The sequence below is a fragment of the Scylla paramamosain genome, chromosome 31 (genome assembly GCF_035594125.1).
Source record: "Scylla paramamosain isolate STU-SP2022 chromosome 31, ASM3559412v1, whole genome shotgun sequence".
In the NCBI taxonomy this organism is placed as follows: Eukaryota; Metazoa; Arthropoda; class Malacostraca; order Decapoda; family Portunidae; genus Scylla; species Scylla paramamosain.
In genome coordinates, this window is record NC_087181.1 from 182,501 (window position 1) to 195,362 (window position 12,862).

The window sequence follows — 12,862 nt, forward strand, 5'->3', positions numbered from 1 at the left end:
ACAGGGAATTCTATCAATCCTCTGGCTATATAGGACTTTTTTTTTTTCAAACCCCAGCTCTCAGTGCACCTCAGTCAATACAAGGTGCACGTAAGGAGCACACAAGCCTCCCTTAGTGATAGCAGAGCGTGTAGCACTTAGCGTCAGGGGAGCACCTCCCCCAGAACACATCGAACACCTCGCCCTCTTCACAGCTATAATGGTTCTCGTCCAAGGGAACACCTGGCCCGGTACACACGTAATACTTCCTGCAGTCCCTGGGGTCTATCACCTCAGTGGCCTCTCTCTGGCACATTGGTATACAGCGGTCCTCTTTGTCACAGCACACCGTGTGGTCTGCGACACACAGCTCCTTCTCCCTGCTGAAGAAAGGAGTATCACTGGAACAGTAAAATGGCCCCTGAACGTTCCCTGGGATGCAGAGGTAATAAGTGCCACATTCTATTGGGTCACCTAGCAACTGCATATTGTCTTTGCACGAGAGTTGGCACGGGTTGAGGCACTGCACGTGGCACTCGACGTTGTTGCTGCAATCATTTGTGCTGGGATCAAAGATCGGGGTGCTGTCGTGGCAACGGACAGGGGCGTCTGAGGGCATCCCGTCAGGCTGGCAGTAGTAGTAGCGGTAGCAGGACAGTGGGTCCTGCACTTTGTCACCAGGTTTGTGGCCTGCGCAGGAAGGCTGGCACACTTTGGCGCGGCACGACGGCTGAGGGAAGGACTGTGTGTGAGGTGCTGCTTGTGTGGCGACCTTGTGGTGACGGTGGTGATGATAATACTATTTTTGGGATTATAATGATGATGACAAATAATAATAATAATAATAATAATAATAATAATAATAATAACATAACAAGTACCACACCAATACTGATAATAGTAATAACACAGACACACACAAACAATTATATTTTACCTAACAGACACGAAAATAAAAGAGGCAAAGGAAGAGAAGATAAAGAAAGAGGAAGGAGACAGAAGAGAAAGGAGAAACAGAAAGGGAAAAGGGGGAAAACAAACTCATTACCTAATAGACAAGAAAATAAAACAAATGAGAGGAATGAAAAGATGATAAGAAGAAGGAGGAAGTAGTAAGAAAAGGAGAAACGGAGGGGGAAAAGAAGGAAAATAATTATATTTCAGACACATTACCTGACAAAAAAGAAATCAAAATAAAGAAGACAAAGGAAAAGGAGAAGAAAGAAATGAGAAGAAGGAAAGAGAAAAACGAAAAAGCGGGAAGAGGAGGACGAGGAGGAGGAGAAGGAGGAGAAGAAGAAAAAGAATTATGCTTCATCCACATTACGTAACGGACAAGAAAATAAAACAAAGAAGGAGGAAGAAAAGGAGAAAGAAAAGAAGGAACAGAGAAGGAAAAAGGAAAAAATATATACACTTCATGCACATTAGAAGTAAAAAAATAAAGCACATTAGCCATTCATTACCACCACGCCGCAGAGGAGGAGAGAGGAGACGAAGGCGATTGAAGTATAACGCACCATTCTGGCAACACTGTTCTGAAACACCTCCTGCCGCTGCTTTTTATTCGGGTGTGTTGTGTGTGTGTTATCAGGTGCATAGATATCACAACGGTAACAGGCGGTGAGAGAATGGCCGGTGTGTGTGTGTGTGTGTGTGTGTGTGTGTGTGTGTGTGTGTGTGTGTTATGGCTGCCTTTTTTTTTTTTGGGGGGGGGAGAAGAAAGGGTTCTCAGATGCATATACACATCAACAAAAAGTAATAGGCGGTGAGAAGAATGGCTGGTGTGTTGAGGGACTGGGTCAAGCGGTGAACGTGTCTGTGTGTGTATGTGTGTGTGTGTGTGTGTGTGTGTGTGTGTGTGTGTGTGTGTGTGTGTGTGTGTGTGTGTGTGTGTGCGTGTGTGTGTGTGTGTGTGTGCGTGTAATGGTACTCAGAATACTACCAAGGCATGGATGTGATGCAGTCACTCGTGTGTCAGCTGCTCTTGCCAGTCTGCGCCGTGATAGCTCCCCGGAACTCCCTGCCTGCCTTTATATTTCCCTTCCCTATGACCTGAACTTTCACGAGAAGGGTTTCAAGATAGTTCTCTAATTATGGATAATCCTTTTGGCTCTACTCTAAGGGTCTCCTCTAATTCTGGATAATTCTTTGGCTCTACTCTTTGGGGACTGGCACCTTCAGAGGTTCCTTTATTTTTCTGGCGTTTGCAGCCCTTGGACACAGCCCCCTCGTGTGTGAAAAAGGAAACACTCACGTGATATCTGTGCGCAACTGGAATTAAGCAGGTGTTCGCTATCTCTTCCTTACTATTCATCATGTTTCTTGATGAATGATCTGATGGCTTAATTAAGAGAAGTCAAGAAAATTATTGTATAGATAGATTTCTGAAGTAGCTGCATATTCTAATTTCAATGAGCGACACAGGCTGCCTATCTAGAATGAGGCAGGCGTCCCATAACTCTGCTATTTATCATGTTTCTTAAAGACATGGCTGCTTTCCTTAAGAGAAGTTGCGGTACAGATATATTTCTCAAGTGGCTGCATATTGCAGTAATACTGAACGACACAGGCTGGCTTTCTATAACTAGATAAGGTACGGTGCAATAGTTAAATCAGTATATGCTGTAGGGATGATGAAAATACTTATCAGTGCTTTGTGAGTGTCATTCAGTACTGGACGTGTTTTGACTGGAATTGGTGTCGTAAATACTTATCTCTGTCTGGCCGACCTATATAAGTACACATTCGCTAGCTCTCTCTCTCTCTCTCTCTCTCTGTGTGTGTGTGTGTGTGTGTGTGTGTGTGTGTGTGTGTGAATTTCTAACTATACCCATTCTCATCCACAACGCAGTTAAAAGCAGAAAATGATAAAAAAGAAAAAAAACATAGATATTTTCCTCCATCTTTATCACTGTATATCTGATTAAGGTGAGAAACAGAGAGTGTGTTTTGTTCATGTGCTCTCCATTCCTGGGAAGTGCTTGTCAAACTGAAATTCGGCGGTGGAAATGGTGGTGGTGGTGGTGGTGGTGGTGGTAATGGTAGTAGTAGTAGTAGTAGTAGTAGTAGTAATAGTAGTAGTAGGAGGAGGAGGAGGAGGAGGAGGAGGAGGAGTGGTAGTAGTAGTAGTAGTAGTAGTAGTAATGTATGTATGTAGAGAAGTAGTAATAGTAAAAGTATTTGTATTAGTAGCAGTAGCAGCAGCAGCAGCAGCAGCAGCAGCAGCATTAGCAGCAGCAGCAGCAGCAGCAGCAGCAGTAGTAGTAGTAGTAGTAGTAGTAGTAGTAGTAGTAGTAGCAGCAGTAGTAGTAGTAGCAGTAATAATTATAACAGTAATAATAATAATAATAATAATAATAATGATAATAATAACAATAATGATAATCAGAAGAAAAAGAAGAAGAACAACAATAATAGCAGCAGTAGTTGTGCTATTAACAGTGCCTGAAATACCTACTACAAAGTAACATTAATACTATCACTTAAAATAGCAGCAGTAATAGTAGTTTGTTGTTGTTGTTGTTGTTGGTGTTGTTGTTGTTGTTGTTATTGTTGTTGTTGTTGTTGTTGTTGTTGTTGTTGTTCTTGCTGTTGTTGTTGCTGTTGTTGTTGTAATGGCAGTAGTGAAAGTCTTAGTGATATAATACTAGTAATAGTAGTAGTAAAAGTAATAGTAGTAGTAGCAGTAGTAGTAGTAGTAGTAGTAGTAGTAGTAGTAGTAGTAGTAGTAGTAGAAGCAGTATTGATAGATGGTGATGACACTTGTGGTCATGATGGTAAAGTCGTTTCAATGAATGTCTATGATAAATCAGGATTGACAATGAAACACTTGAGGTACTTAATTTATATTTATTGTTTATATAAAAAAATAATGTATAAATATATAATTGATCGTTCTTGTTTCAAATATGATAGGTAAATAAGCGTATAGTTTATGAGATATGAGTTGGGGCACCTGACAGTGGAGGCTCCCAGGTGGGGGACACGTGAGGGTCAGAGGTGCAGCATCTAGTCCACCTCCTCAATGGTTGGTCCCGAGCTGCCGCCGCTGCTGCCGCCCTGGTGCCCGCCTGGCATACCGCCGGGCATGCCGCCAGGGGCGCCGCCTGCCCCTGCGTATAGCTTGGTGATGATGGGGTTGCACAGCTTCTCTAGTTCCTTCTGGCGGTGGTCGTACTCATCCTTCTCCGCCAGCTGGTTGGCGTCCAACCACTGGATGGTCTCGTTGCACTTGTCCAGGATAGACGTGCGCTCACTCTCGGGGATCTTGTCCTTGACTTTGTCGTCGTCCACCGTCGACTTCATGTTGAAACAATAAGACTCGAGACTGTTCTTGGCGTTGATTCGCTCCCGTTGGCGTTCATCCTCGGCGCGATATTTGTCCGCCTCGTTCACCATGCGCTCGATCTCCTCCTTGCTGAGGCGACCCTTGTCATTAGTGATGGTGATCTTGTTCTCCTTGCCAGTGGATTTGTCCACAGCGGACACGTTCAGGATTCCGTTGGCGTCGATATCGAAGGTGACCTCGATCTGAGGCACGCCTCGAGGTGCGGGAGGAATGCCTCTCAGCTCGAACTTGCCTAGCAGGTTGTTGTCGCGAGTCATGGCCCTTTCGCCCTCGTACACCTGGATCAGCACGCCGGGCTGGTTGTCGGAGTAGGTGGTGAACGTCTGCGTCTGCTTGGTGGGGATGGTAGTGTTGCGCTTGATGAGTGCCGTCATCACGCCGCCTGCCGTTTCGATGCCAAGGGACAGCGGCGTCACGTCCAGCAGCAACAGGTCCTGCACTTCTTCGGACTTGTCGCCGCCCAAGATGGCTGCCTGCACCGCCGCCCCGTATGCCACTGCCTCGTCGGGGTTGATGGACTTATTCAGGTCCTTTCCGTTAAAGAAATCTTGAAGCAACTTTTGGATCTTTGGGATCCTGGTCGAGCCTCCGACGAGAACGATCTCGTGGATCTGAGCTTTGTCGAGCTTAGCGTCTCGGAGCGACTTCTCCACAGGCTCCAGTGTGCCACGGAACAGGTCAGAACAAAGCTCTTCAAAGCGAGCACGCGTTACAGACGTATAAAAGTCGATTCCTTCAAACAGAGAGTCGATCTCAATGCTGGCCTGGGTGGAGGACGACAAGGTTCTCTTGGCGCGTTCACAGGCTGTCCTCAGGCGGCGGATGGCTCGCTTATTGGTGGTGAGGTCCTTCTTGTACTTTCTCTTGAATTCCTGCACGAAGAAGTTCACCATCCTGTTATCGAAGTCCTCGCCGCCGAGATGGGTGTCTCCGGCGGTGGACTTCACCTCGAAGATTCCGTCCTCAATGGTCAAAATGGACACATCGAAAGTTCCTCCGCCCAAGTCAAAGATGAGGACATTGCGTTCTCCGCCGACCTTCTTGTCGAGCCCGTAGGCGATGGCGGCGGCCGTGGGCTCGTTGATAATCCTGAGCACGTTCATGCCTGAGATGGTGCCGGCGTCCTTGGTGGCCTGGCGCTGGGAGTCGTTGAAATAGGCGGGCACAGTGATGACGGCGTCCTTGACAGTGGTGCCCAAGTAAGCCTCGGCCGTCTCCTTCATTTTGATGAGGACCATGGAAGAGATTTCCTCGGGGAAGAACTTCTTGTTCTCTCCCTTGTACTCCACGCTGATCTTTGGCTTGCCGCCGTCGGAGATCACGGTGAAGGGCCACTGCTTCATGTCGCTCTGCACCGTGGTGTCCTCGAACTTCCTGCCGATGAGTCGCTTGGCATCGAACACTGTGTTGTTAGGGTTCATGGCCACCTGGTTCTTGGCGGCGTCGCCGATCAGCCGCTCGGTGTCCGTGAAGGCCACGTAGGAGGGGGTGGTCCTGTTGCCCTGGTCATTGGCTATGATCTCCACCTTGCCGTGCTGGAAGACCCCCACGCATGAGTAAGTGGTGCCCAGGTCGATACCCACTGCACGTGCCTTAGCCATCTGAGGGGTGAGAACAAGGAGTCAGTGAAGAAAAGGTTAGCGTTTCGCCGCCACAGCGCGGGGCAAGTCAGTTTTATAATTGGTCACCCAGACCCTCCTTTCGTCAGTTACCCGCCATGGATGGACATTTAAATGCAAGACATATCTTTAAGAAATTCACGCCTTCTTTTCAGATTTTACTACTGCATAACGCAATGTCACGCCTGGCCAAAAGGCTTCGCAAAAAAGAAAGAAGCATTTTTCCATCCTCTGTTACAATTGCCGCTCGCCGAGGCAACCGCCCTTCTCCCCAAAAAGCAGAACTGACGTGCACTGTGATCTAATTTTAGCAAGGCTTGTTTTCCACCCAGGCACACCGGAGAGAAGGTGCCACACGCTGCCACGCCCCCGCGCCTCTTTTCCTTCACTACATCAGTGACATCTAAGGACCTCCATCTCATGCTGTCCTCACTCACTAAAAATTTCTTCGATGAGGAATAACAAAAAGTTAATGTAACCTCTTCCACATCAAAGATAAGTTTGGCATTAAAGCTGAGATGTGAGTTGAAGTTCACGCTTAAACTAATTTGCCTTTTAATGATAACATGCACCTCGCACCTCCATGCCGCTATCACTTATCACTAAACCACGTTGCATATATTTACTCTCCATGGTAGAGCCTTCCTCACGGAACAAATCGCATCCTCATATCACTAATATATATATATATATATATATATATATATATATATATATATATATATATATATATATATATATATATATATATATATATATATATATATATATATATATATATATATATATATATATATATATATATATATATATATATTTATATATATTCTAATGAATGAATTAATCAATTTATTTATTTATATTATTACATTCATTTATGATAAATGAGGAGTGGTAATTCACTTACCTGTGTGTGTGTGTCTGTGTGTGTGTGGTGTTGGCTGGAATGGTACTACTGTTGGGAGAATGAGGAGAGCAGTTCAAGTCGTGTCACTTGTTGCAGCTAATCTGGCGCCGCTTGCAGCTACCCCTGCATTTATAGACACTAGCCAGGCTCTCGAGCCTTCCTGAACGCCCGCCGCTCTGCTCGTCGACCTGTCGCTTTGGCTTATCTTCAACGAGCGTTACACCCCCTACCCCCCTCTCTTTCTCTCTCTCTCTCTCTCTCTCTCTCTCTCTCTCTCTCTCTCTCTCTCTCTCTCTCTCTCTCTCTCTCTGTGTGTGTGTGTGTGTATGTGAATTATATATATATATATATATATATATATATATATATATATATATATATATATATATATATATATATACTTGAGAGGGATGATGGAGAAACATAAAAGGCAGTACGATAACGTATTGGAATGGAACAGAGAGCATTTGGTAAACTTAAAAAGAATTGGAGAAGCAGCACAGTGAATTTGAAATGAGACGCCAGTGAGCAGTGATGCCAGCTGCCCTGTATGGATCTGAGTGTTGGGTCTGGAGGGGAGAAGGAGAGAGGAGATTGCTGAATTTTATCATGAAACGCCTTACAAAGATATATATATATATATATATATATATATATATATATATATATATATATATATATATATATATATATATATATATATATATATATATATATATAATTCACATACACACACACACACACAGAGAGAGAGAGAGAGAGAGAGAGAGAGAGAGAGAGAGAGAGAGAGAGAGAGAGAGAGAGAGAGAGAGAGAGAGAGAGAGAGAGAGAAAGAGTAGGGGGGTAGGGGGTGTAACGCTCGTTGAAGATAAGCCAAAGCGACAGGTCGACGAGCAGAGCGGCGGGCGTTCAGGAAGGCTCGAGAGCCTGGCTAGTGTCTATAAATGCAGGGGTAGCTGCAAGCGGCGCCAGATTAGCTGCAACAAGTGACACGACTTGAACTGCTCTCCTCATTCTCCCAACAGTAGTACCATTCCAGCCAACACCACACACACACAGACACACACACACAGGTAAGTGAATTACCACTCCTCATTTATCATAAATGAATGTAATAATATAAATAAATAAATTGATTAATTCATTCATTAGAATATATATAAATATATATATATATATATATATATATATATATATATATATATATATATATATATATATATATATATATATATATATATATATATATATATATATATATATATATATATATATATATATATATATATATATTAGTGATATGAGGATGCGATTTGTTCCGTGAGGAAGGCTCTACCATGGAGAGTAAATATATGCAACGTGGTTTAGTGATAAGTGATAGCGGCATGGAGGTGCGAGGTGCATGTTATCATTAAAAGGCAAATTAGTTTAAGCGTGAACTTCAACTCACATCTCAGCTTTAATGCCAAACTTATCTTTGATGTGGAAGAGGTTACATTAACTTTTTGTTATTCCTCATCGAAGAAATTTTTAGTGAGTGAGGACAGCATGAGATGGAGGTCCTTAGATGTCACTGATGTAGTGAAGGAAAAGAGGCGCGGGGGCGTGGCAGCGTGTGGCACCTTCTCTCCGGTGTGCCTGGGTGGAAAACAAGCCTTGCTAAAATTAGATCACAGTGCACGTCAGTTCTGCTTTTTGGGGAGAAGGGCGGTTGCCTCGGCGAGCGGCAATTGTAACAGAGGATGGAAAAATGCTTCTTTCTTTTTTGCGAAGCCTTTTGGCCAGGCGTGACATTGCGTTATGCAGTAGTAAAATCTGAAAAGAAGGCGTGAATTTCTTAAAGATATGTCTTGCATTTAAATGTCCATCCATGGCGGGTAACTGACGAAAGGAGGGTCTGGGTGACCAATTATAAAACTGACTTGCCCCGCGCTGTGGCGGCGAAACGCTAACCTTTTCTTCACTGACTCCTTGTTCTCACCCCTCAGATGGCTAAGGCACGTGCAGTGGGTATCGACCTGGGCACCACTTACTCATGCGTGGGGGTCTTCCAGCACGGCAAGGTGGAGATCATAGCCAATGACCAGGGCAACAGGACCACCCCCTCCTACGTGGCCTTCACGGACACCGAGCGGCTGATCGGCGACGCCGCCAAGAACCAGGTGGCCATGAACCCTAACAACACAGTGTTCGATGCCAAGCGACTCATCGGCAGGAAGTTCGAGGACACCACGGTGCAGAGCGACATGAAGCAGTGGCCCTTCACCGTGATCTCCGACGGCGGCAAGCCAAAGATCAGCGTGGAGTACAAGGGAGAGAACAAGAAGTTCTTCCCCGAGGAAATCTCTTCCATGGTCCTCATCAAAATGAAGGAGACGGCCGAGGCTTACTTGGGCACCACTGTCAAGGACGCCGTCATCACTGTGCCCGCCTATTTCAACGACTCCCAGCGCCAGGCCACCAAGGACGCCGGCACCATCTCAGGCATGAACGTGCTCAGGATTATCAACGAGCCCACGGCCGCCGCCATCGCCTACGGGCTCGACAAGAAGGTCGGCGGAGAACGCAATGTCCTCATCTTTGACTTGGGCGGAGGAACTTTCGATGTGTCCATTTTGACCATTGAGGACGGAATCTTCGAGGTGAAGTCCACCGCCGGAGACACCCATCTCGGCGGCGAGGACTTCGATAACAGGATGGTGAACTTCTTCGTGCAGGAATTCAAGAGAAAGTACAAGAAGGACCTCACCACCAATAAGCGAGCCATCCGCCGCCTGAGGACAGCCTGTGAACGCGCCAAGAGAACCTTGTCGTCCTCCACCCAGGCCAGCATTGAGATCGACTCTCTGTTTGAAGGAATCGACTTTTATACGTCTGTAACGCGTGCTCGCTTTGAAGAGCTTTGTTCTGACCTGTTCCGTGGCACACTGGAGCCTGTGGAGAAGTCGCTCCGAGACGCTAAGCTCGACAAAGCTCAGATCCACGAGATCGTTCTCGTCGGAGGCTCGACCAGGATCCCAAAGATCCAAAAGTTGCTTCAAGATTTCTTTAACGGAAAGGACCTGAATAAGTCCATCAACCCCGACGAGGCAGTGGCATACGGGGCGGCGGTGCAGGCAGCCATCTTGGGCGGCGACAAGTCCGAAGAAGTGCAGGACCTGTTGCTGCTGGACGTGACGCCGCTGTCCCTTGGCATCGAAACGGCAGGCGGCGTGATGACGGCACTCATCAAGCGCAACACTACCATCCCCACCAAGCAGACGCAGACGTTCACCACCTACTCCGACAACCAGCCCGGCGTGCTGATCCAGGTGTACGAGGGCGAAAGGGCCATGACTCGCGACAACAACCTGCTAGGCAAGTTCGAGCTGAGAGGCATTCCTCCCGCACCTCGAGGCGTGCCTCAGATCGAGGTCACCTTCGATATCGACGCCAACGGAATCCTGAACGTGTCCGCTGTGGACAAATCCACTGGCAAGGAGAACAAGATCACCATCACTAATGACAAGGGTCGCCTCAGCAAGGAGGAGATCGAGCGCATGGTGAACGAGGCGGACAAATATCGCGCCGAGGATGAACGCCAACGGGAGCGAATCAACGCCAAGAACAGTCTCGAGTCTTATTGTTTCAACATGAAGTCGACGGTGGACGACGACAAAGTCAAGGACAAGATCCCCGAGAGTGAGCGCACGTCTATCCTGGACAAGTGCAACGAGACCATCCAGTGGTTGGACGCCAACCAGCTGGCGGAGAAGGATGAGTACGACCACCGCCAGAAGGAACTAGAGAAGCTGTGCAACCCCATCATCACCAAGCTATACGCAGGGGCAGGCGGCGCCCCTGGCGGCATGCCCGGCGGTATGCCAGGCGGGCACCAGGGCGGCAGCAGCGGCGGCAGCTCGGGACCAACCATTGAGGAGGTGGACTAGATGCTGCACCTCTGACCCTCACGTGTCCCCCACCTGGGAGCCTCCACTGTCAGGTGCCCCAACTCATATCTCATAAACTATACGCTTATTTACCTATCATATTTGAAACAAGAACGATCAATTATATATTTATACATTATTTTTTTATATAAACAATAAATATAAATTAAGTACCTCAAGTGTTTCATTGTCAATCCTGATTTATCATAGACATTCATTGAAACGACTTTACCATCATGACCACAAGTGTCATCACCATCTATCAATACTGCTTCTACTACTACTACTACTACTACTACTACTACTACTACTACTACTACTACTACTACTACTACTACTACTGCTACTACTACTACTACTTTTACTACGTACTACTACTACTACTACGTACTACTACTACTACTACTACTACTACTACTATTACTACTACTACTACTACTAATGTTACTACTATTACTACTACTACTATTACTACTACTACTTCTGCTGTTGCTGCTGCTGCACGATGACCACACGCCCACACCACAGGCATCAAAGGCCCCTTGGGACCACACGCCCACACTACGCGTGGTACATCTCCACACCACATACGCCACACACGACCGACGGGACCCATGTCTCTCCTCTCCCTCAGTTCTATCCTTTTCATTGCCCTGACTCAGATAACACTTGGGAGTTCCTTCGTGACACAGAAAACACACCCCGACACTGGAACATACATTACTAACTGTTGCCAGCCAGCCTCTCCATACCTGCGTACCCCTGACCCCTGAACCCGGCACTGGCATCCCTACTAGGTCATCACCTGAGGTGTGTGTGTGTGTGTGTGTGTGTGTGTAAGAGGGGACTCTGATCTAGAACACACAATTTACCAGTAACAGGGATTAAAGATTGAGAATACTAGTTAACTGGCATTAGGGAGATGGACAGAATAGAGGTGAGGGAAAATAGAAAGTCCTAGCACGAGGAAATACAGAAGCAGATTAGAGTTTCAGAGCTTACGAGAGAGAGAGAGAGAGAGAGAGAGAGAGAGAGAGAGAGAGAGAGAGAGAGAGAGAGATGGGTGGGCAGTGATGTGGTAGTACCTTTAACCCTTTAACTGGAGAGAATGTGGCATATTAGGTGCATAGATTAAAGTTACATGCCTTTAAAGTACCATACTATCCCTTCTCTTACCTTGCCTGTTCTTTTCTTTTCTTGTCCTTTTTTTTCATAAAATAACGTTACATGAACCAGTACAAGACTAAGATCAGCCATCACTATCATCATCGCGTATGTATGTATCATCGTGTGTGTATGTATATGTAGCCTACCATTATACTTACTGACTTGATACAGGAAAAGTGTGTGTGTGTGTGTGTTTGTGTGTGTATGTGTGTTTTTCCTTGTAAAATTTTTCCCGAAGGTCATTGCTTTAAATTTTCTCTGTCAGTCTTTCTTTATTCCTATCCAGCTTTTAAATTTCCCTGTCACTGTTTGATTCTCCCTATCCAGCCTTTCGCTTCCCCACAAGTACCTTCATCTGTTTTCCCCGCCAGTAAGTCCACCTTTTCTCCTGCTGGCGTACTCCACCATCTGGATGAGGGAGCACAGCCGTGTGTGTGACGAGCTGCTCAAGATTCACCCGCACTGGGATGACGACCGCCTCTACCAGACTGCCCGCCTTATCGTCATCGGTAAGGAGAGAGAAAGAGAGAAAGAGGGGGTGACTAGTAAGATGGATGGATGTATGGATGGTTAGATAAGGAGATATTCTGGTAAAGTGGAGGAAATGGAAGTGGAAGGTTTGTTTTGGAAGGTAAGTTTGAAGTTAGAAGGGTGGAATGATTCAGAATGAAAAGAATGAATGTAGGGGTAAGTGTGGGGAATGATAAAATATGTTTTTTTTTTTTTATGCAGATGATGTAGTGGTTATGAATGAATCGGCAGATGAGCTTCAGAGTTTGTTGGATGTTGTGGATGAGTATGGAAAAGACTTTGGAGTAATGTTTAGCAGTGAGAAAAAGCAAGGTAATGATTATGAATAGGTCAGAGGACGAAAGTAATGTGATATGGAGACCTGGAGAGAATGAGTTGA

The 12,862-nt window shown here is 46.0% G+C and overlaps 3 protein-coding genes across 4 annotated transcripts in view; 1 reads left to right on the top strand and 2 right to left on the bottom strand.

Moving 5' to 3' along the window:
- The window catches only part of LOC135116347 (peritrophin-48-like), a 2,045-nt gene extending 51 nt beyond the window's left edge, over positions 1–1,994 (bottom strand). Inside the window, exons 1-2 of one of the 2 annotated variants that reach the window (XM_064033712.1) lie at positions 1,925–1,994; positions 1–709 (exon numbers count right to left, since the gene is read on the bottom strand). The exon at positions 1–709 is cut by the window's left edge and continues 51 nt beyond it. In XM_064033712.1, the coding sequence (XP_063889782.1) occupies positions 113–598 (486 nt within the window). In that variant the 5' untranslated portion in view covers positions 599–709; positions 1,925–1,994 and the 3' untranslated portion in view covers positions 1–112. Of the gene's footprint in view, positions 710–1,445; positions 1,608–1,924 lie in introns of those variants that run through there. The other variant, XM_064033711.1, reaches the window with a different exon arrangement.
- A 1,823-nt stretch (positions 1,995–3,817) lies between these two features.
- On the bottom strand, positions 3,818–7,029 carry LOC135116352 (heat shock 70 kDa protein cognate 4). The gene is made up of 2 exons (XM_064033724.1): positions 6,857–7,029; positions 3,818–5,931 (listed from the first exon to the last, which is right to left on the bottom strand). Exon 2 carries the CDS (start codon positions 5,929–5,931, stop codon positions 3,991–3,993), a length of 1,941 nt encoding a protein of 646 aa, XP_063889794.1. The 5' UTR covers positions 6,857–7,029; the 3' UTR covers positions 3,818–3,990.
- A 727-nt stretch (positions 7,030–7,756) lies between these two features.
- On the top strand, positions 7,757–10,958 carry LOC135116351 (heat shock 70 kDa protein cognate 4). The gene is made up of 2 exons (XM_064033722.1): positions 7,757–7,929; positions 8,845–10,958. The coding sequence occupies exon 2, from the start codon at positions 8,845–8,847 to the stop codon at positions 10,783–10,785; it is 1,941 nt and encodes a 646-aa protein (XP_063889792.1). The 5' UTR covers positions 7,757–7,929; the 3' UTR covers positions 10,786–10,958.
- Positions 10,959–12,862: the final 1,904 nt, after the last annotated feature.